General features: G+C 49.7%; 1 protein-coding gene and 1 long non-coding RNA gene across 2 annotated transcripts; one reads left to right on the forward strand and one right to left on the reverse strand.

Moving 5' to 3' along the window:
- Window positions 1-12481: 12481 nt before the first annotated feature.
- On the reverse strand, window positions 12482-18946 carry LOC146203259 (uncharacterized). The gene is made up of 3 exons (XR_014703830.1): window positions 18794-18946; window positions 17305-17430; window positions 12482-12841 (listed from the first exon to the last, which is right to left on the reverse strand). It is a non-coding gene; the product is annotated as an uncharacterized LOC146203259 (long non-coding RNA).
- A 3238-nt stretch (window positions 18947-22184) lies between these two features.
- Window positions 22185-25031, forward strand: LOC146203260 (uncharacterized). The gene has a single exon (XM_084588625.1). The coding sequence runs from the start codon at window positions 22466-22468 to the stop codon at window positions 23144-23146; it is 681 nt and encodes a 226-aa protein (XP_084444751.1). The 5' UTR covers window positions 22185-22465; the 3' UTR covers window positions 23147-25031.
- The last annotated feature ends 1657 nt before the right edge of the window (window positions 25032-26688 follow it).

Consider the following 26688-nt stretch of genomic DNA (forward strand, 5'->3'; position numbering starts at 1 on the left):
TCCCGCACCTTCGTCTCCCCTGCCTACTTAGCCCTTGTTCACCCGGGACTGTTCACGCCGGAGTGCATCCTCTGCGGTTCTCACAAAGCGAATTTTTCTCACATTCTTTATTCTTGCTCTGAGCATCTTCCACCAGCCGAATGGTATCTCACAGACCTCGAGCGATGGGAGGCTGCGGTGTCCAGTTCTGACCCGGCTGCCCAACGGCAGCTGGTGGACTGGGCTTTGGAAGTCGCCGGGAAGCATCACCTGCTGGCCACGACACGCATCCAAGAGCCTCCCATCACTAGGATGTTACAACTAAGGCTCGCCTTAATAAAGGTTTTCACCACCATCATCAAACTCCTGGCTCAGCTGGCGAAGGTCGAAGGCATCCAGCACGCGCTGTACGCCGACGACATAACCATCTGGGCCAAACACGGATCGGTTGGAGACATTGAGGCCAACCTGCAGTAAATTGCGGGGATCGTGGACGCGTACGCCCGCCGCTGCGACCTTCAATGCTCACCGTCCAAACCTGAATTTGTGCACATTAGCCCGTCACCTAAGTGCACTACCAAAATGGAAATATCCCTGGCCAGCGGCCCGACACCCGAACAAGACGAGATTAGAGTACTTCGTCTCCTTATCCACAAACATCGACGTACTGATACAACACTAGCAAAACTGCGCAAGGTGGGGGACCAGGTGGGCCGGATGGTCCGCCGGGTTTCCAACTAATACGGTGCACCGACGCTTTGCGGCTGGCGCATGCATTCGTGACCAGTAGAGTCATCTACTCGACTCCTTACCTCCACCTGCGCAGGTTTGATGAGAACGCCCTCGAAGTGATTCCCAGAAAGATCTACAAGCGTGCACTCGATATCCCGATCAACACATCCAACCAGTGTCTTATGAGCCTGGGGATGGTTATCACATTCGCGGAGCTTCGGGAGGCGCACTTGACCAATCAATACACAAGGCTTTCGAAAACGCCGTCGGGACGCCGCCTACATATCCACCACCAAACACTTAAGGAAGAGTGCGTACGCATTCCTGAAATCTGGAGATGATGATGATGATTTACTGACCCTACCCTTTGTATCGGGTGGGCACCGTGTTGGTGCCCCAGTCGTAAGAAAAAAAAGTAACAAAAAAGAAAACACAACAAAGAGACACAACAACACAACAAAGAGTTACACAACGCCACACATCTGACACTTGAAAAATTCTCAAGGCTTGCCTACTGCAGCCCACCAGTCGGCGAGTCGCCTTTTGGATGTCTTCACAGCGGCTGTTCTTGCAGCGGCACTCGCGCCTCGACCGGGAGGATCGTCAGGCGTGTGAAAATCTAGCGCATGTGCGAGTGTGGTGTCCTCTGGAAGTATGGGCCGGATACTCGCGTATCACACTACAATATGTTCAATTGTTTCGGCTTCACCATCACACAGCCGACACAGTGTGCACAAGATCGTTCCGTCGTACCTGCTTCGCTATGACAGCGTCCCGAGAGCTCCCGCTCTGGACTCAAAAAACAAGGCGCTGCCGACGCTGTTGTCGTAGAGATGTCCTGACCGTTGCTGTGGTTGTGGCTCCGGTATACAGTCAGGGTGGCCTTCTCTTCCATGCTTGCGCACCACAGGACGCGTTCAGCCTTTGCTACCCGTTCGCGCACCTCGGCAGCCCATTTGCATGCCGTGTCTGCAGCGATGGGGTTCTTGAAAAACCTGAACCTCTTTTCTAGTTGGTAGATCGGGACCGTCCAGCTCGTCCTGAGGCAGATCGCCATGAGGTAATCAAAGACACGACGTGCCCATCGCTCGCGTGTCATAAACAGAAGTCGGCCGCGATACCGTATACCTTGCTGGAGGCTTCGCGGGCTTCGAAGCTGGACTATAAGGTCCCCCTGCCGGGCCTCATTTTGGAAACCCTTCCATGGCAGCAATGTGCGATGAGCCCGACCTCCCGCTGGCGGCGTTCCAGCCAAGCGCGCGTTCTCGCTGACAGGCAGACAACCGCATTGCAGAATGTCAGCCCGGGAACATGCACCTGCTTCTAAAGGTCCCGCACCATTATATAGCGGTTCCAGCCCCACGGGCATCGCCTACGTAGGATCCCTTGGGCGCGAATGGCTGCTTGACGCACTGTTCCTTCATGGCGATGATACATGTTGCCTGTTGAGCACTATGTGATTTCCAGGTACCTGTATTCTGTAAGGACCTGTACAATCTCCCCGCCAAGCGTCAACACCGCATCAGCCCACTCTCCAATACGCCCTGCACGTACGCTCTCTTCCAGCCAACATGACACGTGACGACCACAGTGGAAGGCGCCTTGCGCGGGCGGAGGCACTGGCCTGTCACTATGGGAACCATGGGGGAAGGAAATAACTTAGGAGAGGCCCTGACGTCACCTTTCTGAAGCTGGCGCGGCCGCGCTGCGACCGTACGCTGCAACTAAGCTGCAACGTCTCTCCTCCTCCTTTACCCTCGGCATTTTCTTTCTCCGCGACGCTCACGTACCTCGAACCCCTAGCAACGCTGTTGCTAGTGGCTAGTGGAGTTTTAATAGCAACAGCGATGCCGTTGCTAATGGCCCAGCTTGGTTAACCCTAAATTTTGTCGTCACTTCCGCCATACTTTCTCTAATGCATTGGGAATGGCAAGGGCCTCTCCTAAGTTGTTTCCTTCCTCCGTGACGGGAACAAATGCGGAATCTTCTACGTGGACGCCTCCAGCCCTCACCATGGTGGGTGGTTCACGGCCGCAGTCGTCCATCAAAAAATTGTGGTGAATGACCTAACGTTCCTAGCTCAAGACATAACACACGCAGAAGAAGTTGCCATTGCGTTAGCCGCCGCAGACCAGCTAGAACTCACGAGCTATAGTCACCGACTGGACAGGGGCCTGCAGAAATATTAAACAAGGGTACATCCCTCTCTTTGCGCACCGCATCCTTCAAAACAGTGACTACGTCGGGGCCCCCGCGTCTCGAACGATTGTATGAGCTCCAGCTCACATGGGCCTCGAAGGCAATGAAACGGCAGACGCCGCAGTCTGCGCGCTCACTCTCCGGGCAACGCCTTCAGACCCTCTTGATACAAATCCCGAATCCAAACCGGCCTTCACTTTTCGAGAAATTACTGAATTATTTTAATTCGGCCATGCAATTTATCCAGCCTTGTAAGGGCCTTACAAAGGTGGAGGAACGCACTCTCCTCCGTCTTTACACCAAAACGCTGCTGGGCCCGGCAGTTTTAAAACACTTTGATCCTGCCTGTACAGGAAAATGCCCGCACTCTGCGGAGAAGTCTTCGGACGTCTTTCACGTGGTATGGGCATATCAGTCAACCCCGAACCTCGCCCCCAAACCTAATCCCAACCGGGAGGACTGGGAGGCAGCCCTGCTCGGCTGCTCTGAGCTGACAAGCCAGAAGGCCCTAGTCCACCGAGTCCGAGCCACGGCGGTCGCCAATGGGCTCCTCTAATGAGGAGCCCCCTAGTGATTGCGAGAAGGTGCCCCGGCTGCCTCAAGCTTCCTCCCTGAAACACACGCACGCACGCACGCACGCACACGAACGCGCGCGCGCGCGCGCGCGCACACACACACACACACACACACACACACACACACACACACACACACACACACACACACACACACACACACACACACACACACACACACACACACACACACACACACACACACACACACACACACACACACACACACACACACACACACACACACACACACACACACACACACACTGTTCTCTCCTGCTCCCCACCGCACGTTTGGCAGAGTTCCGCCTAAACCACCGCGAGACGTGTCGAACCTCTGCCGGTACAACAGAGTGCGCAGCGCCAGCACGCGCTTTGAAGAGAAGAGCGTTCCCAATGCCGTTGTCGTGCAGCTTCTCCGGCGCCGGGGCGGTCTTATGTGTGCGGTAGAGAAGCAGTGTTGACTTCGAGCACATTGCTGAGCGCCACTGCTCCGTCTCCTCATTTCGCACGCGCTCATGTAGTACCTCGCTGAACCACTTCCGCTCGCTTGTTTCCTGCGCTGGCTGCCTCAGGAGGCCAAACTTGCGGCTCAGCGTTTGTAGGCGCGCTGTCCAAGTTGTTCGGATACCTTTGAGACACAGCTAGTAGCGGAATACTCGGCGTGCCCGCCTGCTGTCGGGCATAGTCCTCAGGCGGCCCTCGTAAGCAAGCTTACTGCGCGCCTCGCGTGCCTCAAATGAGAACCATATCCGAGTTTGCCTTGTGGCTTCGACTGCAACCCGTCCATGGCAGCCCAGTGCCATTCTGCCCACTGAATTTGCGCTGGCCGCGTTCCAGTAACCAAGATCGATATGAGCAAAGCTTTTGCAAATGTTAATGCGGGCACATGAACCGCTTTTCATAGTTCGCGGACCAGCATATACCTGTTGCAGCCCCACAGGCAGCGTCGGCGCAACATACTGCCATCCCTGCGGCTGCCCTGCCGAACGTGTTCTTCGTGGGCCTCCAAAGGCACAGTCACAGATCTGATGAGTATACCTTAGGTACCAGTACTCGGTAGCCCGGGATATGGTGTCGCCGTTGGGCAGGGTCACCTCAGCCCCACTGGGCGGGCTCGAGAATAGCAGCACTGCGGACTTCCTGGCGTTGAATTGCAGACCCAGACGGTGCACACAGGTGGCGGTCAGAGTGGCCAGCTGCGGAAGGATTTCCACATTCTCTGCCAGCAGCACCAGGTCGTCGGCATATGCATATAGGGAAGCGACCCTAGCAAAAAAGACCAATAGGGTGCGTTATTGGTTTTATAAGAATCGGTATTGGTTCTGTAGGTATTCTATGTGTTTTATCTGCATTTCTATGAGACTTATTCAGAAACTCATAAATCTTATAGACTGGTACATATTTGTCCTATAGGCAATAGTATTGGTTTCATAGGTTTATCGGTGGGTTGTATAAGAAAAGTATCAGACCAGTGCAGAAGCCCATACATCTTATAGGCTGATACATGCTTGTCTTGTAGACTACTACATATTGGTTCATCTGTCTGATACATCAGTATGCCTTTGTTTATGGGTCTTGCATGCAGGATCAGTACGTTGGAGATTTTAGGTCTTTGTCATTGTTTCCTTTTCCATCTCGGACACATCCCCAAAACTCACGCATTCATCCCGTTTATTGAGTGTTGCCGTAACGTACAATATTAGCCGCAATAACAATTGAGAACGCTGCGCACGGTCTCAACAAACTACGTACGGTTGGAGCTGCAAGACGCGCGACGCTGTTGCTACTGGATCACTGAATGGAGATGGGAAAGCACGCGGATATAGCACGGTTCTGTCGGGGCCCAGCTCAGTCATAATCACCTACATGTGCAGAGCAGGACGGTGAAATGGATTGAGAGGCGCGCGTCCAAGCAACTGCAACGCTGCAACCGCCGCCGAAGCGAGAGGAGTCGACATCGAGCACGCGACGAGTACGGCTCGAGCTGCCGACGCGGTAGCGCGATGCCGGCGGCGCTTCGCAGCGGAGAGGTAGGTTTCCTTTCTCTCACTCCCACTCCCGCGCAAGCGTTCCCGTGCTGGCCTCTCTCATCCTCCTTTCCACCTCTCTTCTGGGCGCGCATGCGCAGCTCCGTAGAGGCATTGGCGCTGGCGCGATCGCTGATCGGGCGGCAGTTCGGTCGGTGCCCTGTGTTTATAAGTTTTCGCCGATTTTCGGGGTGCTTCTCGAGGATATCAACGTTCCAGCGCACGTTCAGCTTTTGATCAGGTGCGTGTGCATCACTTGCAACTTCGGGCTGACGTTTATACTTTGTCAGTGTATGATGTGGCTTTGCGTTGCAGAATGCCGTTGCCTGCACGCCAACAAAGGAATTTGAATCGCGCGGTGTGATATAACGCAGCGTCGAGTTTTAAAGTTGTCGGCACGATTTCTTGAAAGTATTGATGAAACTTTTTAGCGTTAATCTGTTTTCGAATATCGTGCGCACTGTGTTTAAGTGGCAAACCTGTGGTGAGGCGCAAGGCGGAATGTTGGTTCAGCATACAGTGTTCTAGAATGTAGTTCAGCAGCTACCTCGGCGTTCAGTAATGGCGGCGCCTCTCCTAACTGCCTCCGCATGAATACGCGCGCAATAGCGGTTGCCGGTATATGTGTGGACCGATTTTTTGAAGTCATGGTGGTGTCGCGTTCTTGAAATCGCTTATTTTTCAAGCTGTAACGCATTTTTGTATTTCTTTCAGGTGCCTTGGCATTCGAGAGGCTACATCATCGGGCCGAAATCCGCAATCTTGGAATCGAGGGCTACCTGGATGCAGTCAATGTTTGGATTATGTGCCAGTATGCGTTGCCGCTGTCATTGTGGATTAAAATGTGTATACATGCACCTGCTGCGTAACTCATCCCTAGAAAATGGAACATAGCTGCCCTCTCCTTTCAGGTGTCCGGAGAGGTAAAACACCCGCAGCTACTCGATGAGACCAATATTCCATAGGGCCTACAAAACCAATAGGAAGCCTACTGGTTTTGTAGGTCTATCAGATTATTGACAGCTATGGGTGTACTAGCATTACAGACCTATCAGTTTATCAGATGCCATAGGACCGATAAAACCATAGCCTATACGACCAGTAAACAATTGACCTATAAAACCAATACTCCAGTAGACCTGTAAAACCAATCGGCTAGGATACCCATAAGACCAATACTCTGGCAGACCTATAAAACCAATATCAATAATCTGATAGGCTATTAGTTTTCTATCGGATTTTTTTGCTAGGGGAGAAGCCCAGCCTCGACTAGCAGGGTTTGTTCAAGGCTTGCAACGTATAGTGCATGCAGGAGTGGTGAGAGTGGGCAACCCCGTAACGGGCAAGGGCTCCGAGCGGGCGCCACCAAAGCAGGCCACAACTGTGTTCTAGGAGTACAGCCGGCGCAGTAGGTTTATCCACACAGGCGGCATTTACAATGGCTATTGGCCGGGGGACACTATCGTACGCCTTGGCGACATCCAGGAAGCAGCCCACCAGGCCCCGAGCTTCTTTTCGAGCAATCTCCATCGTCTGGCTGAGCACAAAGAGGTTGTCCTCTAGGCGCCGTCCTGGGCGAAAGCCGAAGTTCGGTGAGCCCACCCGCGTTCTCTGCCCATCCACTCATCCACCGTTTCGAAATGTGGGCGAACAGCCAGTAAAGTATACGCTTGTTACGGTGAGCAGCCGATAGTCCCGCAGGAGCCCCGCATCGCCTCCTTTCTTTAGCATAAGGCTGACCCTGCCACATTTCCAACGAGACGGGACCGGGTCACCGTCACTTATTCCGGTGAAGATAGATGTCAGAATATCTCACGCAGCATCGCCGACACTCTTCACCACACCTGCCGGAATGCCGTCAAGTCCCTGCGCGGTCTGCGCTGTTGTGCGCGGCCAAAGCTGCTCAGAAATTCAGCCGGACGCCAAACTTCTCCCTTCTCCGGCGAACGCCTCCTTCACAAAATCCAGATACTGCTCTGCAAGACACCGGTGTACTGGAAGCGAGCCGTGCCAAGGGCCGTGCCGCACTCCGACGATGCCGGCGCCATACTCACTCCGGTTACCGGCAGGTTGAAAGAGCTGGCACCAAAAAAAAGAAAGCGAGCATTCAAGTGCTGCCGCCGAAAAGAGCGGAAAGGCAGGTGCATGAAAGAATACTGTCATCGAAAGGTGAGAAAACGCGAACGTTCGCGAAAGGATAAGAAGCGGCGATCCCAGCGGTACAAATACGCCCGTGTTGATAAAATACGCGATTGGTGCTCAAAGCGTAAGGAACGAGACAGATCGTTCAACAAAGCGAGGAATTTGTGCTCGTCTGTTCTGTCACCCACAAAGTGGAAAGAAAGGTCTCGTAGAGAAATGGACAGCCGAGGCTGTAGCTGAGTAGAGCCAAACCGCCCAAATACTGCTAGGCGTTCTGCCGCTTGCGGAATTATAGAGAGCAGCACAGTGCGAACTCGGATGCTTTGACTCATGCATTCAAAACATAGCTACCTTCGACGAGCGTTTCGTCGCTAACGGTAATGCTGTAGGCAGATCGGGGCAAAATTGAATGACCTCCTTGCTTCCTCAGTTGTGGTTTACGGTCCAAGTGATTTCAAGCTAGGAGACTCTTTGCAATTACTGATTATTACTTTTCCCTGATATTTAATGTATTATTAATGTGTAAATTGTTGTTTAAACCTACTGCATCCTACACGTACACTTGTCTCGAAGTGGGAGCAAAAGGGGGACAACAATTTAGGTAATTGAATTTAAAATTTTGCCCCTGTCTGGCGTTTGACGGGTGACCGAGGGTGCTTGCTTGTGTTGGGTGTTGCCTGTTGTCGGTCGGTTTTGCAAGCCGCAGAACAGTCTACCACTACCAGTGGCAAGAGGCAAGGGCATCGGAGCGACCCGAGCTAAGTTGATCGACGTGCTCTGGCAACAAGGCTGTCGGCAGAGATCCTGACCTGTCAAGTGGAACCTGAGGCATGAGAGGCTACCTGGCGCCCGGACACTGGACGTGAGCTTGGAAGAACCTGGCGAACGAGCGCGCCCGGTATCCGAGCCACATGCGAGCAGCTCGTCTTCCCGGCGCATTGTCTGATGGAGGGGTTGCTGTTGTGCCCGGCCAAAGCCGCCCAGAAATTCAGCCGGACGCAAAACTTCTCCGGCAAACGCCTCCTTCACAAAATCCGGATACTGCTCTGCAAGACACCGGTGTACTGGAGGCGAGCCGTGCCAAAGGGATAGAAGCGACGTGTTTGAATATGAGCTGAGCATCCAGACAGCTCGGCGCCATGGCCCTGGCGGTAGACCCCTTCTCGCCCCGCGGCATATTTGAAGCAAGAGCGCAGCAAGCTCTCCCATTGGCCCTGCGAAAGTGCTGCCGTTGGATTGGACCATTTGAGCGTCAACGGTTTCTCGGTTTACGGAGCCTCAAGCGCTTCTGCTCGGGAGTCGAGACTCCGAGTGTGAGTTCGTCACTAGCGTCCATCGGGATCGAGCAGTTCGTCCCCTGAGAGAGCGGACGCAGCGGAATCTCCCCGGCCGTCGCTGCGCGAGAACAGTCGCGTATGGCTATGTTACCTTTCGGCCGCAGAGTCAATCTCGTTGTGTAAATGCCTATAAATAGTGTATGAAGCTTTTTCTCCATCTCACCAGCGCCGACTCGGATTCACCGCTACCGCCCTGGGAGCTGACAGCCCTCGTTCACGAAACGGGTGACGAGCGCTACGCAACCAACTCCTTGGCACAACCCTGTTGATGGTGGGATACTGTGTGATATAACCCCACCGGCACAACAGCGCTCCAATGCGCGAGATAGCGCGGTCTAGGGCCGTTCGCGTGACCTTCCAGTCGGGCTCGGAGCCTCCTTTGGACTGGTTAGGAGCCAGCGGGGTTGAACATTCGTGGCGTACCATAGTGTCCATAGGCAGGGGGGATTTGTATGTCTGTGACATATATGTGTCGTGTGAGATGTTGAGACATGTCGCTGACAGCTAGCTGGCCAGTACTTTCGTACCTGATTGTCGGGGCGGTGTCTCTCTTGCCGAGCGATACCACGTAAGACCAGAACTTCATGGTACCACTGCGACCTGAGCTTGTGATGGCTCTAAGCTGTATGTGGTCATATTGGGCTTTCTTGCGCTGGACCATCCCCTCCATGGCATGCTCGCACTGCAGGTACACACTCCATGTTCGCTGGCACTACTCGTCTGAGCCGCCTTTCACACCATGACGGTGTAGTCGGTTAGCCTCGCGACGTGTCTTCAGCGCCGCCTGCACCTCGCAGTCCCACTAGCCTTTGCGATCTCCCACCTCGCCGAGAATTCTTCCGAATTTCCTACTTCTGCATCATGCAGACGTCGCAGCTCCCCGACGAACTTCTCGTAACTATATTGGTCGGACTGCGCTGCAGGAGTAGCTTGATCTTCAGGCGGTTGTGGTCGCTGCCTGCACTGAAGATCCCCTCCTCGTCAATGTGGATTCGGTGCACGCGTCGGGACACGTTGCCGGACGCGAACGCATATAATCAATGCAACTGCGGCTGCTCCTTGCACACGACCTGAACTCCCCTTCACAGTCCGGGCGGAGGTTGGAGGAAACACGGAGGAAACGTGGGTTCGTTAAAACTTCATGTTGGACTAGTTGGTAATTTCTTGTTGGAATCATTTTGTAGCGGTAAAAACACGGACACAAAGCGGTATAGTAGCGGGTGTCCCTTGTGTTTCGTCTTCTTTGTGTCCGTGTTTTTACCCCTACAAAATGATTCCAAACATGGGTTATCGCGCCGATTCCCCGGTGCTGCGCGCGCGGCAAACCCCTCGCGGCGCCAATTCGCGCATGCGCAATGAGCAACGGTAGTAGATATCACCGCACGCTATCACGTGGTCTGATCACGTGGAGACCGACTCGCTCCCTTGTATTTTTATTTTTTATGACTAGCTTATAACTAGGCTTCAAGAGTATTGCCGCGCGCTCCCTCCTAGTTTTTCCAATTCCTCCATGTTTCTCAGCAACCGCGAACCCCGTGCATATTCAGGAACCCTACATCACCTCAGCTTTCTCTCGACATCGTTGGCGGTGGCGCCGGAGATGTAGTCCTAGTGGCCTTCGGCGCGCTTTCCGGCATTTTCTGCGCCACGTGTTGCTGCACCCGTGGCACCACAAGCGCTGCCTGCCCGTCCTCTATTGTCCCCACTGGTGAGCCAGGTGCTGTCGTATCATGTCACCAACACAGTGGTACATATTCTGGCTGGTACATTAGCCTTTGCGGGCTCAGTACCAGTGATGGGAGTATCCCATACGGTCATGTTCCTATTACTGTGGTTGTGGCGCCCTCATTGGTTGTACAGGACCGAGTCTTGGGTCTGGCCACGCCGAGTTCACCGAGGGTCGTGGTAGGGTGGCTAGTCGAGGTAGCAGAGGTTGTAGTAGCTGAGGCATGTAGTGGGACCTGATTGGTCGCATTCCCCGGGCGTATTTTGCCAGTTCCGTTGGGGTCCACGTACCGAGCTGGAAGCCACTATTTACTGGAAACCTTGGCTTGGGGCCTCTATGCTCTGCTGTCGGTATGTATCTAAGGCCGGCAGTCTCAGGTGAACAGAGGGTATGCTGGAGGGCATTGCCGGGGGTCCCTACATATGGCTGCATTGGCATATCGCATTGGCAGGTTTAGCTCAACCACAGCACAGCCACAGTTCGCGGTGGGAGAGTCAAACGCTCAAAAAAAGGAGTGATAAAACTATAAATTAAAAAGCTTTGCACCAACACAAAAATAAATATTTTTTACCTTGTTTTATGACAAACGTAAGATATTTTAATAAAATACTTCATTTTTTTTAACCGCTGTCACACTGTCTACATAGTGCCGGTTGTGAAGTTTTTGTATTACATGAGGCAATTGCGTGAATGCTTCCCAGTTTTGTAAGTTTGTCGTTCTCGTTCTACATGCGGCCAAAGTTACGCTATCCTATTGCGCCGTCGTGGCACGCTTTTCGTTCCTTTCAGTGCGCGGTGGCTTCGGTCGTAAACGGCCGATGAGTACCAGTTTCCGCTGCGGCTATCCGGGTACGCAATATAGAGGCTGCGGAGGAATTGTGGCGATCGCTTTAGCTTGCACAGGAACGAAAGAAAAATTAATTGTAAGCGACAGCAAGACTGCCATTCAAAATTTTAGAAAATGCAGGATCTCGCCGGAGGCGGTAAATATCCTTAGCCAACAACCACTGAACAGGAGAATTCAGATAATCTGGACACTCGCGCACGCTGCCGCCCCTAGCAACGAGGCAGCCCATGAGCTTACTATACTCAAGCACTCTACTGACTACTTCCGGGCAGCCATATGGGACCCCCCAACGACTGAGGTAATGAGGAGCGGTTGCTAAATTATGGGGAAATAAACCGTTATCGATTGGCACGTAGGTTGGTGCCCCACCAGACACAAAATCGAATAACAAAGAAGCTGCTGCATGGAGGCGCTTGCCGTTCATGAATCCGGTCTTGGCGTCCCAGACGTCCGAAGGTCGACCGACGGACGTCCGTTTTCGGACATCCGACGGAAGTCCGGTTATGTTTGATATGCGTACAGCGGACGTCCGTCGGACTATCGTTCGTGGATCCGGATCGCGTCCCACGGACAGCCGGAGGCGGACATTCGGACGTTTCCCGGAACTTGCTTGCAGGGCCTGCTATTGGTGTAAAAACTTGCCAATAACATTCGTGTAAAGCTCAGCAAGCACGTGCCATGGAAATTTCAGTCACATACTAGTGCTCAATGCCTTTGTTGTGAGAGTAAAGCAGACAATATGCAACAGGTTCAAGTTTCCTGTTGTCTGCTTTACTTTCACACACAAAGCACTGAACAGCAGTGTGCAACTAAAACTTCCACCAAAGAGGCACATATGCTAGCTGAGCTTTACACAAATGCACCATTCCTGAAAACATGCAAAGTGCATAGGCACACCAGCATGTGAGGTTGTAAAAAAAGCATTTTTTTTGCCTTTATTGCAAAAACTGCATGCATAAATAGTCTACACTAAAAAAATATCGATGTTAAGGAATGGCATGGTAAAATGCAGGCCAACTGGAGTATTAAGAATCTACTTGAATAATTTTTTTTAAATTATCCTTGGCCGTGACAGCTCTTCTCTTGGGGAGGTGGTGGAGGAAAAGGTATTTATTGAAACCTAATATTTCGGAATTAGCGAGAAGATGATCGAGTTCTCTGTGGGCGGCCTCCGCAGGCCGGGATTCCAGGAGCAGTTACTATCCTGTGCATTTGCTCGATCAGCTGTTGCTGGTCTTTCAGGCCTAAGATGGAAAGAGCAGGTTGGGCTCCTCCTGCAATAGAAGGGAAAATGAAATTCAAGTTATCTGTGCTGAACCTTGATTACACATCTCCAAGGGCAACTGCCAGTTTCTCTCAATTGCTTTTTCCAGATGGCACTGTACGCATGCATCTCCATTCAGAACTGTCACATACTATATAGAAAGGTCATATAACTGCAGCAAAACCCATGCAGAATAACAAAAGATACAAACGTAGTTTGACCAGAACCTGGCATTCAGTATTTTAATGTTTTTATGTCGTCTCTTTGAACATGCCACTCTGACCAAACATGGCATGTTATGCTTGCTGCTATGCGCCCTCAGCAATGCCCAAGACATGGAGTGCACATGCAGAGAAACTAAGCATAAAGGATGCTGTATATGAACATAAAGCACAGCCAGAGTATTGCAGTATTACACAGGTACGCATTGGCGGCAGAAACCTGCATTTTGAGCGGTTTAACAGGCAGATTTCTAAAGTAATTGTTCCTGCTCTGAAAAGAAGTGATCAATAATAACATCATTTAAAATTGTTACCTTTTTGTTCTGTAAACTGCACATTTCGCTGGTTTCCATGTACCCTCTACCGAAGACATTCCCTGGGCGTGTCAGGGGTATATCGACATCAACATCTAGGCTACAAGCGTCTAGAAAGCGTCTCCTTAGACCAGCTGCGACGAAGTAACTTATCTGATAACATGCAAGCTGCTGCAGCAGAATAAAGATAGACATTTGACATGTGGCTAAAGCCCGATGTGGAAGCATAGCCCGCCGCAGTGATTGCGCAGTATTCATGCTTCTACAAGAGTTAAAACTTATTTGTTTACCCACAGCGCTATGTGTGACATTACAATAGCAAGGCTTATAGTTACACAAAACACAAAAAGCTGACAACCACAAGCTCCTTATGTATTACCGGCAGCATGCAGCATGGATGTTAGTTACTGAAATATGGTTGCATAATTCTGGCAACCAGCTGTGCATGTATGTCATGGATTTGTCAACTACGCACAACAAATTACAAAAAAATAATAGTCTTTATAAATGCAGCCAGCTGTTCACAAGAAACACTGTAGCTTTTTTATGGGGAAGGTAGTGGGCGCCAAAGAAACTGCCCCTGTAAAGGCGCCTAATTTGCCCCTATGTAATATCGGGGACAAAAGTGTGTGGACTACACAAACTGCAATCAAAGCACATAACTTTCACATCGACCAGGAAACTCGGACCATATTTGTCGATGTGAAAGTTGAACGTTAGTTCTTTCATGTGTGCAAGAGAAATAAGGTCACAATTCGTTTACATCGCGATTTTAGTCCAAAATCTCCAGACATACTGTCCAGAGACTTTCGCCCCCGCAGTATAAGCCACCACTTGGGTAAGAGATTAGTAAAAGAAGTATATAAAAGACATGAGTGCTGTTGGACAGCCATAGCCATAAAAATGGTATTGACATTGGAGTACTGCCTTAAGGCGGGGCCTAGGGCATTACAAAAGCAAGAGTTAGTGTCCGCTGGTCCTCATTTGAACGAACAAAAAGAGGGGGGGGGGGGGAGAAATCTACCTCAACTATATGTTTTGAGTGACACCAAGCCGCAATTAGCATTAAAGATATCACAGTTTTGTGGAAGATTTGGGAGCGCTTTGCTGCTTTCTTACAGGATTGGACAAAAGAGCTCACCATCTTCAGAAAGGCATGTTATATAGAAATGAAAATAGTGAATTTACTGCATCTGGCCACAACAACTTGCACACAGAGAGGAAGATGAACTGAAAACTTTATACATGAATGTACGTATTTACAACAGGTGAAACAATGACCATGATCTATGCCGAAGAGGAAAGAGATCAAAATCTAGCTCAGAACGAGTTCTCCAGGCCGCGGGGCAGTTTCATTAACTTCGGGACTCCGCCCACATTTCTCATCCCCAATGACAACGAACTCACACATGACTGGTTAACAAACATTTTGGCATGTCTTTCCACTTTCATAAGGTTCTTCACCCTCTCCCTAATACAAGCAATGCAAAAGGGACAACAAATTCATTTCACTACAAACGGAATTTAGAGAATGGACCTCGAAATGATTGGCTCACTAGGTCACATGCCAAACTCTCTCCCCTAGGAAATAAAAAAAGAAAAAAAAAATAGAACCCATCAAAACGGTGTCCCACGTGCGCAACCATTGCCCAAAGCTTGCACCCTTGGCGGCTCCTTTTACAGGGCAATTATTTCAATTATTGGCGTCCGAGTCAGCACCATTGCGGACCACATCAGAAGAGCCAACCCACATCCTCCCGCTCTGCATCATACCGTCACTGTTACACACTTGCCCTTTTTCAACACCGCCATCTCCCACCATTGTTGACATCCAGGGTTGGAATCCTCAACGAGACCCCACTCAGCGTGCCTGCCAGAGCATTGCAGTATTACACTGGGAAACCAAGGACCCCTTAGTACGCTTAGTACTAAGGACCCCTTAGTTGTATACTGTTCGTAAAGCTCCTTAAATAAAAATGAGCCCCCTACATGACACAGCAACGAGAACAAACTGCCTGTCCCCGCGTCTTCGAGTGCGACAGCAAAGTCCTCGGAAGAGGGGACTTCTTTCCCTCTCTGCCTACGTTTCCGTTAAGCACTGTAGCTGCTGTAGCTGCCTCTCTGTGCGCGTCTCTCCGCCTCCTGTCCGAGGGCAAGTGGGAGACGGCCGCAGCTGGGCATTGAACAGGTGACCCAAAAAGAGCAGACTAATAATGGTGCCTAGCATACCCACCGATCCCTTACAGAAATCATTAAAGAAATGAAAGCAACACATCAGATAACGCTACAATGTTTCTAAGTGCAAAGTCGACAACTCCAAGTCATATAAATATATGTACATCTCCGCACATTAACTAGACAGAAACAGTGCAGAGTAAACTAATAATTCAGTGTCTAGCAACACTATTAAAAGGGGATAAAGGCCATGGGGGGCTACGATTATTAGTACCGTTTTGCCTTTAAACCACAATAACATACTTGTTGCAAGCTTAAAATCAAAGATTCACACCTGTCCCACCCACAGCAATGGAACACACATCTGACTCAAGTCTGCAGAGAAAGAGCAAGGTAGACAATTACAGACGCACCCTTGGTTGTTTTTCTGGCATTTCTGAGGGTGAAGAATCTGACTTGTCAGTAGCATGTATATGAATAAGAATCCTATGACAGTAAATGCATCAGATTTTCTGGAGTGGCTTTTCTTTGCTGACCACATATGAGGTGAGCTATAATTTATCCAACTTGACCTAGGTTTATTCTATGAATAACAAAGCTATAGCAGGTACACAGTCGTCCACTCAGGCTGAACATGCGAGTGCATGGCATGCACTTATTGAGATGCCACTGCATCCATCGCAGCCGCACACCGTAGCGAAGAGGCAGACAGCGTGAAGTACCGGCCTCTAGTCCCTCTACCACCACTGGGATCCCAAACTAGGGACCCCTTGTTTTTGTCAGGACAGGCCCCCTCAGGGTCAGCTAGTGAATAACCTCCTGTATTTGTATCTGATGGAAATGTTTTCCACAGCCACCCGCAATACGCAGCTGCGCATCATAGCAGATGTGAAGCAACAGCTCCTGGTCCTTCTACGCATAAGCCACCTTGCCTTGATGCATGCCTGCGCACCATAGTAAAGAGGCAGACGACATGATGCAGCAGCTCATGGTACCTTTACACATGAGCCCCCCCCCATTGTACTTCGATACGCACCATAGCAAATATACAGACTACGCCACACAGCAGCTCCTGGTCCCTCTATGCATAAGCCATTTTGCCTCAATACGCACCTGCGTACCTGAACGAAGAGGCAGACGTGAAGCTGCAGCTCCTGGACCCTCCCTGCACAAGCCACTTAGCATCAATGCACGGCTGTGCACTGTAGTAAAGAGGCGAAGGACATTAAGCAGCAGCTCCTGGTCCCTCTACACATCAGCTATTTTGCCTCGATGCGCATCTGCACACCGTAACAAACAGCCAGATGTGACAAAGAAGCTCCTGGTTTCTCTACACATAAACCACTTTGCCTCAATGCACGTCTGCACACCGGAGCAAAGAGGCAGATGACGTGAAGCTGGAGCGGCTGGTCCTTCTACGCACAAGCCACTTAGCCTTGATGCATGGCTGTGACGGATGCATTGCTATTTTGCAAACTGCATGCCACACATTCCCATTCAAGCTAAGAGTGGACGACTGTGTAAACGTAAAATACTGGTTATTTACTTCAATCGACAATGACAAAAAGTAACATGGTGTACAATATAAAACGAATTTGCTGCATAAAGTTTGTTGAAACCAGTTCTACATCCTACATGTAAACAAGCTAAAACCTTAATGTCGAAGGGATGTCCTGTGTGTTTAAAATCATCACGCTCAAACAACTTCAACACTGACAATCATGATTCAATATTAATAATATAGATAATGATACAATACTTACTTTTAGTCATACTAAAGAAATGAGAATGCAAAGGGATGTTCCTGTTTTTTCCCCGTGGATGACAGTTTTCCATGCTCAAAGTGCTGCTTCCTGTTGGCCTACGAAATTGGCTACAGCAAATGGCATCTGAAAAAGTTTTGGAAGCCTCATGCTAGTCTTCAACGAGAAAAGCATTGCCATACAGAAGCAGAACACAAATACTTTTGCAACACACTAAAAGCACCAACTGCAGTGCTGTTTTTAGGATGACTAGGTACAGGTTTTGCTGTAGCAAGCCAAATGTTAGCCTTCAATAAGGAAAGCATTCCCATACAGAAACAGAGCACAAAAACTTTTACAACACATTAAAAGCATCAATTGCACAAATGCTTGTAAGATGACCAGGTACAGGTTTCTGCTATAGCCCACATCATGTGACCAGCGGTTATCAGAAGCCTTGTATGTGAGCATGATGCCCTAGATTCAATTTATGGCTATCACTGTATTAACAAGCATGGGTTTAAAGCTACTCTGATAATCTAAGAACATGGTAAGAGCTTTCAGTGCGAAACATAAGCTCAGTATCATGCACTATAAGGTGCTGCATGGCTCTAGTGTAGCTTTGGCATTATCTCGCTGTCAATAATGCAGTGAAGTTCTGAGGAGCCTTTCAATGTCTGTAAGGACAAAGCAACAATAATTTTGTTTTCATCTCACTTTTGCTCAGCTCGTGTTTTTTTTCTTCTTTTTCTCTTTTTAGCCTGCGGCTTGCATGGCCTCCCGTATGCCTGTTTTGCATAAAAGAAGGCGTTGCAGGCACCAGAGCTCACAGCCCAACTGTATCGCGGCGGCGGTATGTCAAATTCGTGCCAGAACAGCGCAGAACAACGGGTCAAGAAAAAGACAAGTGCTGACTTTTTTTTTCTCTCATCTCCTTGTCCGGTTGTTCTGCGCGGTTCGGTCCCACATGCATAACCAACATGCGCAAGGTGCTGTCCTGGTTTGTCAAAGCTGAAGGAGAGTACTAAACCTTTAGTTATATAGTAGCTACAGCCGTTCCTTCTAGAAACTGTAGTTGCCGTAAAGCTCAAAAGAGAAAGATCAGCGGCTGTCCATTAAAAAAAAAAAAACTCTCGACGTTTTCACAAGTGTAGGCATGTCGCACGATAGGCTCGAGGAGTGCAAAAGTTTTCTCGTATAGTTTTTACAACTCAGCACGTTGCGCATGGTTAACAAATTAACTCCTTTAAAGCTCGGGCAGGCACTCCTTTATCAGAGACAGAGAAGTTGCGCGGCTTACTGGCGCAGCGTCCAGTAATGCCGAGAAAGATGGCCCTCAGACTTGAGGGGCTGCACTTTAGTTAGTCGGCGCGGAGCCATTCTGTCAGTCTCGCCTAAAACACTCGACCGTTCGGCTGCTGTACAGAGCTGTTTCCTTACCGAAAAGCTCAGCACCATCGGTGCATCGAGAAGTTCCACTAAAGAAACAAAAGTTCGGTGAAATACCTACTTTGGAATCGGCGGGTGAACAAAGTGTGCCAGCCGCACCAAGCCACAGCAAAAACAATGCTAGCAGTGCATTACAGCCGCAGGTATTTGTAACTGCGCAGAAAATGCAGAACACGGAAACGTGAAGCTAGCCACCATAGTGAAGCCATCTTGCATGACTAAACTTCAACTTGTCAGGTGGATTGGATTGGCTCATTTCAGATTTTTTTTTTTAGGATAGGTTCGGTTTCGTTCTTTTTGAGCTTGCTGCGTCTATTCAGCCACTGATTAAAATTTCACCGAAGCATCATGACAGAAAAATGTTTAATGGTCATTTAACGTTTAATCAAAAATTTTTGATGGAAGACTTCAATGATGAAACATGCGGAAAATAAAAAAGACTGTTTAATGGAAACGCTTTCTATCGCATCGATTCGCTCTGGCATCATATAATGCAGACTTGACGGCATTACTGATTTATACGCAGTTCAGACGAGCACGACGACTACAAACTATATCATAGCTGTGTAAAACCAAATCCAGTGGCGGACGTACGGCGGCTGTCCGCTGGGCGAACGGATTCGGCCATCCGCTTTCGTACTTACGCCGGAATTCCGGCGGACGTCCGAAATCGGCCGCCGAGTTCGGTTGTCCGTTGGACGGCGGTGGCCGTCTGGGGTACCATGTGTACCCCGAGACGAGAGACCATGATAGATGTAGTGATTGTGTGGCGAGAGGGACCCTCGACCACATATGGGAATGCCCGCACTCTCCCGGGGTGGGATAAAATGTAGTTAGTAGAGATAACAGCACCCTGCTGCAAAGCTGACCCTGACCCGGCCTGAGCTCCAGCGGAACATCGTCCACCAGGCGGAGAAGGCTGCCATGGGCCAAGGCCTGCCGGCCCCCATCTGCCAGGCCTACGTGCTGGGGGCGGGGTGATCGGCTTATGGTGAAAAATAAGGTTTTTCAATCAAAATTCTTTCAATGCGCTTATATTTGCCGACTTACTAGAATCACAGCAGTACGTGTCACAGCGCCGACGTTATTTTAATGCGTTATAGCATTATAACCCGCCTATGTTGGAAAAAGAGCTTGCGGCATGCGAAGCAAGTCTGACGCATCGTGCAACTGCAAGCATTTTGTACCGTCGGTGTCACACGGTCGCATAGGTTTCCCGCAAGACTTTCACACGTGAGCTTCCGTCTGCATTGTAGTCTTCTTTATGTACGCATTGATAACGTAGCACATAACGTTGGTCAGTACTGGCTTTGTTGTACATTTTATATGCCTTATCAGTGTATTTGTGGGCTTGCTAACGATAACGCTTTCAGCCTGGAACAAAGGAGAATTTTCCAATCGACGCCTCAGGGAACTAGACCCTGGGCTGCGCCTTCGTGTTCCCCCTAACAAAGGGCGGCGCGAAACAACACTGATGTGCCGTACGTGGCTCGGTGTTGCATTCACCAAAAAATACGCTTATGTGATGAGAATGGCGGATAGCCATAGCTGTGAAAGATGCGGCTGCGAAGAGACCACACAGCATCTCCTTTGCGAGTGCCCTGCTTTTTCAAGCGAAAGATATGCGCTGCGTTCGGCTCTGGACCATCTTGACAGCCGTCCTTTCACAGAGGAGAAAATCCTCGGCCCATGGCCACAGAAGGCGTCTAACAGCAAAGCCTTCAAAGCAGTTATGTGTTTATGAGAGACACAAACTTGACTGAGAAACTGTGACTGTGCTCCTCGCCGCCTTACCTTTCTTATCATTCTCTTCTATCTTTTTCCTTTAAACTCCTCATTCCCCTTCCCCAGTGGTTGGTTGGTTGGGAACTTTGGGATATTCACGGGGGGTGGGGGGGGGGGGGGACCGGACACGAGTTATGCCGGCCTAATGTCGCGGCGGCACTCTTGGTGTCCGGGGGATGGGGAAGTGGGATGTTGGGAGGGGTGGGGAGATCGTCTTGTCGTCTTGGCCCGCACCAAGCAAACAGCCCGGTGAGCGTCGGCAGGTAGGTGGTCCGGTACGCCCCCTTCGGTGCAGCAGCGCTTGCGGGTGGTCCAGGCGAAGCCTGGTACTGCGCCTCTGCGAGGCACAGGAAGGGCTGCTGGTGACAGCAGGACACCACGGCGATTGGGGCAACCGCCGCAGCAGGAGGGGACCGCGATAGACTGCTGCCAAGGCAGATGTGCGGCGGGTGGCGCTGTGGAGACCGTCAGTAGACAGCGCGCCGAGGCCCGCGAGCAGGGAGCCCACGGGAAACTGTGTCGCTGGAGAATCCGGGCGGCAGCAGGGAGGACCGCTGATTTACCTCTGCCGTGGCAGAGGTGCGGCGGATGACGCTGGAGAAGCCGCTGGCAAGGCGGCGCGTCGAGGGCCGTGAGCACAAGGCCCACGGGAATGGGACGCGGGTGCGTCAGGGCCCGCGGACCGTGAAGTCCGCGGGAGACTGGCAGTGGCCAGCAGGGATGCGCCCACGGAGGAGCTGCAGTGGGCCACCGCAGTAGCCATGAGCCCGGTCCAACGCAGGGGCGCGCCGCAAACGTGGAGGCAACGAGGGGTGTGCCGCGGGGAAATCCAGGTCACCGGCACAGCACTGGGTCGACGCCTCGAGGGCGGAAGGGGCGCACTGTGAGGGTCCGGTGATTCTGGAGTCGGTTGCAGCACTGGGTCGCACCTCTCACGCAGCAGCTACGAGGTGCGCGAATGAAGTCACGAGTCCGGGGCACCACGGCAGCAGGAAGGTTGGCAGAATTGCCAGCGATGATGGGGACGATGATGCACCAGCGGGCTGGAGCAGCGAGGACTGAACCCCCGAAGGGGGCGAGCAGGACGCACGAATACGTGAGGGACAGTCAAGGCTGACGAGAGCGCGGCGAGAGCGGGAACGCACGAGCTTGCCGGAGCGAGCGCCGTACGCACCCGCTCTCGCCGAGCTCTGCCCCCAGTGCAGGGTAGCAAACCGGAAGCTTTCCTGGTTAACCTCTCTGCCTTCTCTCTCTCTCTTGTGGGCTTGCTATAATAAAACACGAATGTTTTCAAGCTGTAGTTCGACACTCTGTTGCGAATTGTGTACAAGTATGCTGATCATGTCCCTTTGAAAGAGGCGCTGGTTTGTTCATTTCCTGTGCCGTATACTAATTGCTGGGTTCGATTGTCAACTGCACTCAAACAGCAGGATTCTAGCTTATTAGAATGACGAAAGTTGGCGAGCACAAAGGTGCCCTTCAAAAGGACGACCTTGAAAATATGGCAGCGTGCATGCAGAAAGATGGCTTTATAATTCGCGCCAGTATTTACGTGTCAAATTTAGTTGGCCCCACAGTCTTTAGGGAACGCTGAAGTGCCCATGAGTGCCCATCATCATCATCATTATGATAACGTTTTGAAGCTCTATGGATGGAGCCTTCGCTACCAGTGTGTAGTGTGTGTAGTACATACATCTGCTCGTTTGGTGGTTGCGTCGTTGCGTCGGTTGCGTTGTTGCGTTGCGTGCTTGGTAAGTTGGCATCGCTCGCTGACCGTTCGACAGGGAAGCGTTAGAGCTTACTCGAACATAGTTGCCGTAAATGCAACAGTTAACAATTTGAAAGCCGTGAAAGCAACAGTTGACGATTTCACAGGGTTGACCAGTGTTCAGGCTGTCGTTTGAGCAACCGGTGTCTTGAAGTTTGTGTACCATTTGCTACTATCGACATGGGCTCATCAGAGTCAGACGCAGCGCAGCAAGGCATGTTCAACGCAAAAGGCGTCACGCTCATAAAAGAAGCCGTCAACGGGCTCGTGAAACCCCCAGAGCCGGATGGCAGTGTTCTGGACACGCCAAAGATTAGCCTAAGTAACATGAAGTCGCGTATCGACGCCGCTCTCACTATGTCTGGAGGATCGCCCGGCAACTTGGCGCCGCGGCCGTCCGACGCCGACGCGACCCCACCGGGTCCGTCTCGGCGCAGTGGAAGAACTACTGCTGAACAGCCCCTCCAGCCTGCAGCCAAAAGGGTCAAAATTGAGCGCTCCGAGCCACAGAATGAGGCGTGTACCAGCGGTAGCACTCCGCGTTCGCTCCGCAGTGGACGAAGCTACACAAACGATTCGCCGGCTGCCGCCAAAACGCCATCCTTGTCCACTTCTAAGACAACAAACGCCAGTGTTTCATCGCCGGCAATCAACAAGCCTGCTGCAACTGTGAAAACCGAGGCTGCTGAGGTGCTGACGCCGCCGAAGCCTGCAAAGCAGGCCACTCCAAAGGCAGGATCCTCGGCTGTGCGTATAAAACAAGAGTTGGCCGATCCCCTACCTGGGCTCTGGCACATCACTCCCAAAATTGCTGAAGAAATGAAAACCATCGCATTCCGACACTTCCATTTTTCCATGTGACAACGAATGCCCGAGCTGGCCGATTGGGCTTCCAGTTTTTTTTTTTTTTTTTTGGCCAGGTTGGCTGCCTGTATTTTGTTCAAAGGTGCGTTTAATTTAGTTCAAAGTGGTTCATTGCATTAGCTTCATGGTTTTTAGCAGCATTCATATATTAACTGCACAGAAGTTCCATAATATTGTATGTGAAATGTTTCAAGTGCTTCAACTGCAGCTGCAAGGCGCAACTGTAGCTGCATTCTGCAAGCCTGAAAGTTTTTAAGTATTGTAAAATGGTGTCCGGCATGAATGAGCTCTGTCAAGTTGTCACAAATAGGTTAAATTCCAAAGTGCGAGATAGTTCTGGGGTATAAACAATAGTAAATTACATACTTTCAGAACTTCTCAAGCAATGCAAGGAATTTATCCTCATTATCTTCCAGCTTCTGTCTGGTACCTTATATTTTCATATTACATGAAGTGCCTGTTTTTAGTTCTAGCAATATCATGCAGGTGAAGACATGGTAATGCACTTGTGCCTTAATAATTCAGCATCTGCCATGTATTCAGGAGGAACTTCATATGAATTGTAGTCACCACTGAACAGCCTCTGGTTTTCCAAGGGTTGTTCTAATGAGGAAGGAGGTGGGAGGTGCTTTTGGAAAATATGCTGTATGGTCTGTGGCCAAGCCATTTTCTTGGAGACCACATGGCATCTTTTTTAAATGTTGCACCCTTGGAAACCCAAGCACCTGGTTTAGGGATGCTTATGCTTGTTAAACTGCCCCAGTTGCAATATAAGTCAAACTAAGTGGGCTCTGCGCTTCCTATATAAGAGGCTGATATTAATCACGAAGCTGCTGCTGTGTGTGCAACAAATGTTAGCAATACAACTGAATAAATTTTGGTGCCGTATTTTTATGCGTAAATTGCAGCAGTACATACTGTCTGGCACACATACTGGTTTCTATTAGTGGGCAGCACTGAATCATATGTATTGTGCCCACAAAGGCTGTTTGTTGATCTACTTTGGTACATTTTTGCTTGCACTGTTTATTGTTGTCTCCTGCGTCTGTCTCCTTTTTTCGTCCTGTGTTTTTTGTGCTGAAAATATGCATTTGCCGTCTCTATGATGTGCTCATGAAGTTCATATGCTGCACAGGTAGTTGCATCTTGTCCTGGATTTTTAGATTGAAAGCAGACTATGCAGACAAGGTAATTCTTTTGCTCCTCCAATTTCAGCATTATGGTGTTTGAATGTATAAAGATGCGTAAAGATGGTGTATGGTTGGTCTGAGGTCAGACCAACACATTTTGTTGGAGACCACATGGCACCTTTTCTAAATGTTGCAACTGAGAAATCCAAGCATGTGGTTAGGCGATACTTTTGCTTGTTAAACTGCCCAAGGTGTATTATAATTTGAACTAAGTGGACGCCGCGCTTCTTATGTAAGAGGCTGATGTTAATCACGAAGCCGTTGCTGTGTGCGCAACAAATGTTAGTAAATTTTGTTACAGTCTAGGGTTTTTTACGCGTACATTGCAGCAGTGCATACTGTCTGGCACACATACTGGTTTCTATAAGTGGACAACGCTGAATCTTATGTATTGTGCCCACAAAGGCTGTTTGTTGATCTACTTCGTTGCATCTTTTCTTGCACTGTTTATTATCTTGGCATTGTCAATGGATGGGCACTGCTGTCTATATTGTGCTCATGAAGTTCATATGCTGCACTGCTGGTTGCATCTTGTCCTGGATTTTTAGGTTAGAAGACTATGCAGGCAAGGCAGTTCTTTTGCTGCTCCAATTTAATCATTATGGCATGTTGATGTATACAACTTTTACTTTTCACAAAAAGAACAAAATAAATGCAACTGCACACTTGCTGTTGTGATGGTTTCCATCAGAGGACAGGTCATAATGTTGCTATTGCATGCAGATGGGTTAAAAGTAGCATCTAAAATGAATTTTTGCATGCCAAAAGCTTCACTTCAGCTATGAGGCATGTCTTAGTAGAGACATGCATTAACGCCTCAGCACAGGAGCATTTCTGCAGTTTCCCTCAGCGAAAATGTAGCGCAGTGGTCTGGAATTTGGGTCCGTGTACTTTGAGTAACTTACAATCAGCAACAAAGTGTCATGCCCATTGATCTATCACTGTAGGTCATACAAGCAGGTTCTGCAAAGCATAAGTGCCAAATAATGAGCTGTACCTGTAAGGAAAGCTCTTAACATTTCAGAAGTTACCGGATCATTTAATGCATGACCGGAATTCCTGCCATGCTGCTCTGTAGAGTTGTAAAACCTACTTGTAAGATTCACTATGTGACATATTCCTGTACTATGGCAGCGTGGTCTTACTTTGGATCAATAGTCAAGAGCAGCACTGGCATCACCTTGGCTGACTGTGCGTGCATTGCCTGCATACACACCTGCTATGGCACGCATCAATATTGTTCTTAGAAACTGTGAGAAGTTACTATTTATGGTAAATATTTAATGCAAGAATTTTCAAGCTGGCTTCACAAGCTTCGAAAATATTTGCAATAAAAGATATCTCTGCCTCTATACTGTTGACTCGTAACATGCCGATGCACATGAAAAAAAAAAAAAAGTTTGTGACTACGGTCCACTGCATTCTGTCACTAGACTGCCCACATTACATCAGAGTAAGCAAGGGCAGCTAGGAATTGTGTTAGGATGTCTTAATTGCTTGCTAGTAGTTAAAGGAACGTAAAACATTTTGTAAATTACAGGGGCCTCACAGAGATTTAAATCTCACTTGAATACTCAAAAAACCGACCTCAACAGATTTGTTATATTAGAATATGACCATAAATATCTCTCCATGGTTTCTTTAATCTCCTTCTCAAGAACGGTGGGAAAGGGATGCTCATATTCTCGCATGAGGCATATGGGTCTAAAAGATAACAGTGCACTCATGTTCAAGGCTTCACTAATGTCCTTTATCCCTCATTTTTTAGCAACATTCCAGGTATAATACTTTTGTGTGGTACCTTCTAACTGTGCACTGTGCACTTTTTTTTTAGTACCCCGCCAGGGTGGCGCAGCGGTTACAGCACTCGACTACTGTTCCCAAGGACGCGGGATCGAATCCCGGCCTCGGCGGCCGCTTTTCGTTGGAGGCAAAAAGCAAGGCGCCCACATGCTGTGCGATGTCAGTGCACGTGAAAGAACCGCAGATGGTCTAAATTTCTGGAGTCCTCCACTACGGCGTCTCTCATAGCCTGAATCGCTTTGGGACGCAAAATCTCACAAACCAAATCAACTTTTTTTTTGCTATGGCAGGTTACTACACCTTTCATTAATGGCCTTTGTAGTCGTTTATATGTAATGCCTTGTTAACGTGAAGCTGCTGGCCAAGGGCTATTATCAACAGTGCTGTATAACTCTAGACATTGAAGTACTGGCATATGTAATTATAACAAAAAGCACTGAAGGCGTCAAACTATTTAGATTGGAAACCAGGTTTTCATAACCTAACTGGCACAATGAATAGTATGTGCACACAGATATATGCAACCCACATATTTATCCCTGGGCC

This window comes from Amblyomma maculatum, chromosome 1 (assembly GCF_055883805.1).
Source record: "Amblyomma maculatum isolate TAMU_Amacu chromosome 1, ASM5588380v1, whole genome shotgun sequence".
Lineage (NCBI taxonomy): Eukaryota > Metazoa > Arthropoda > Arachnida > Ixodida > Ixodidae > Amblyomma > Amblyomma maculatum.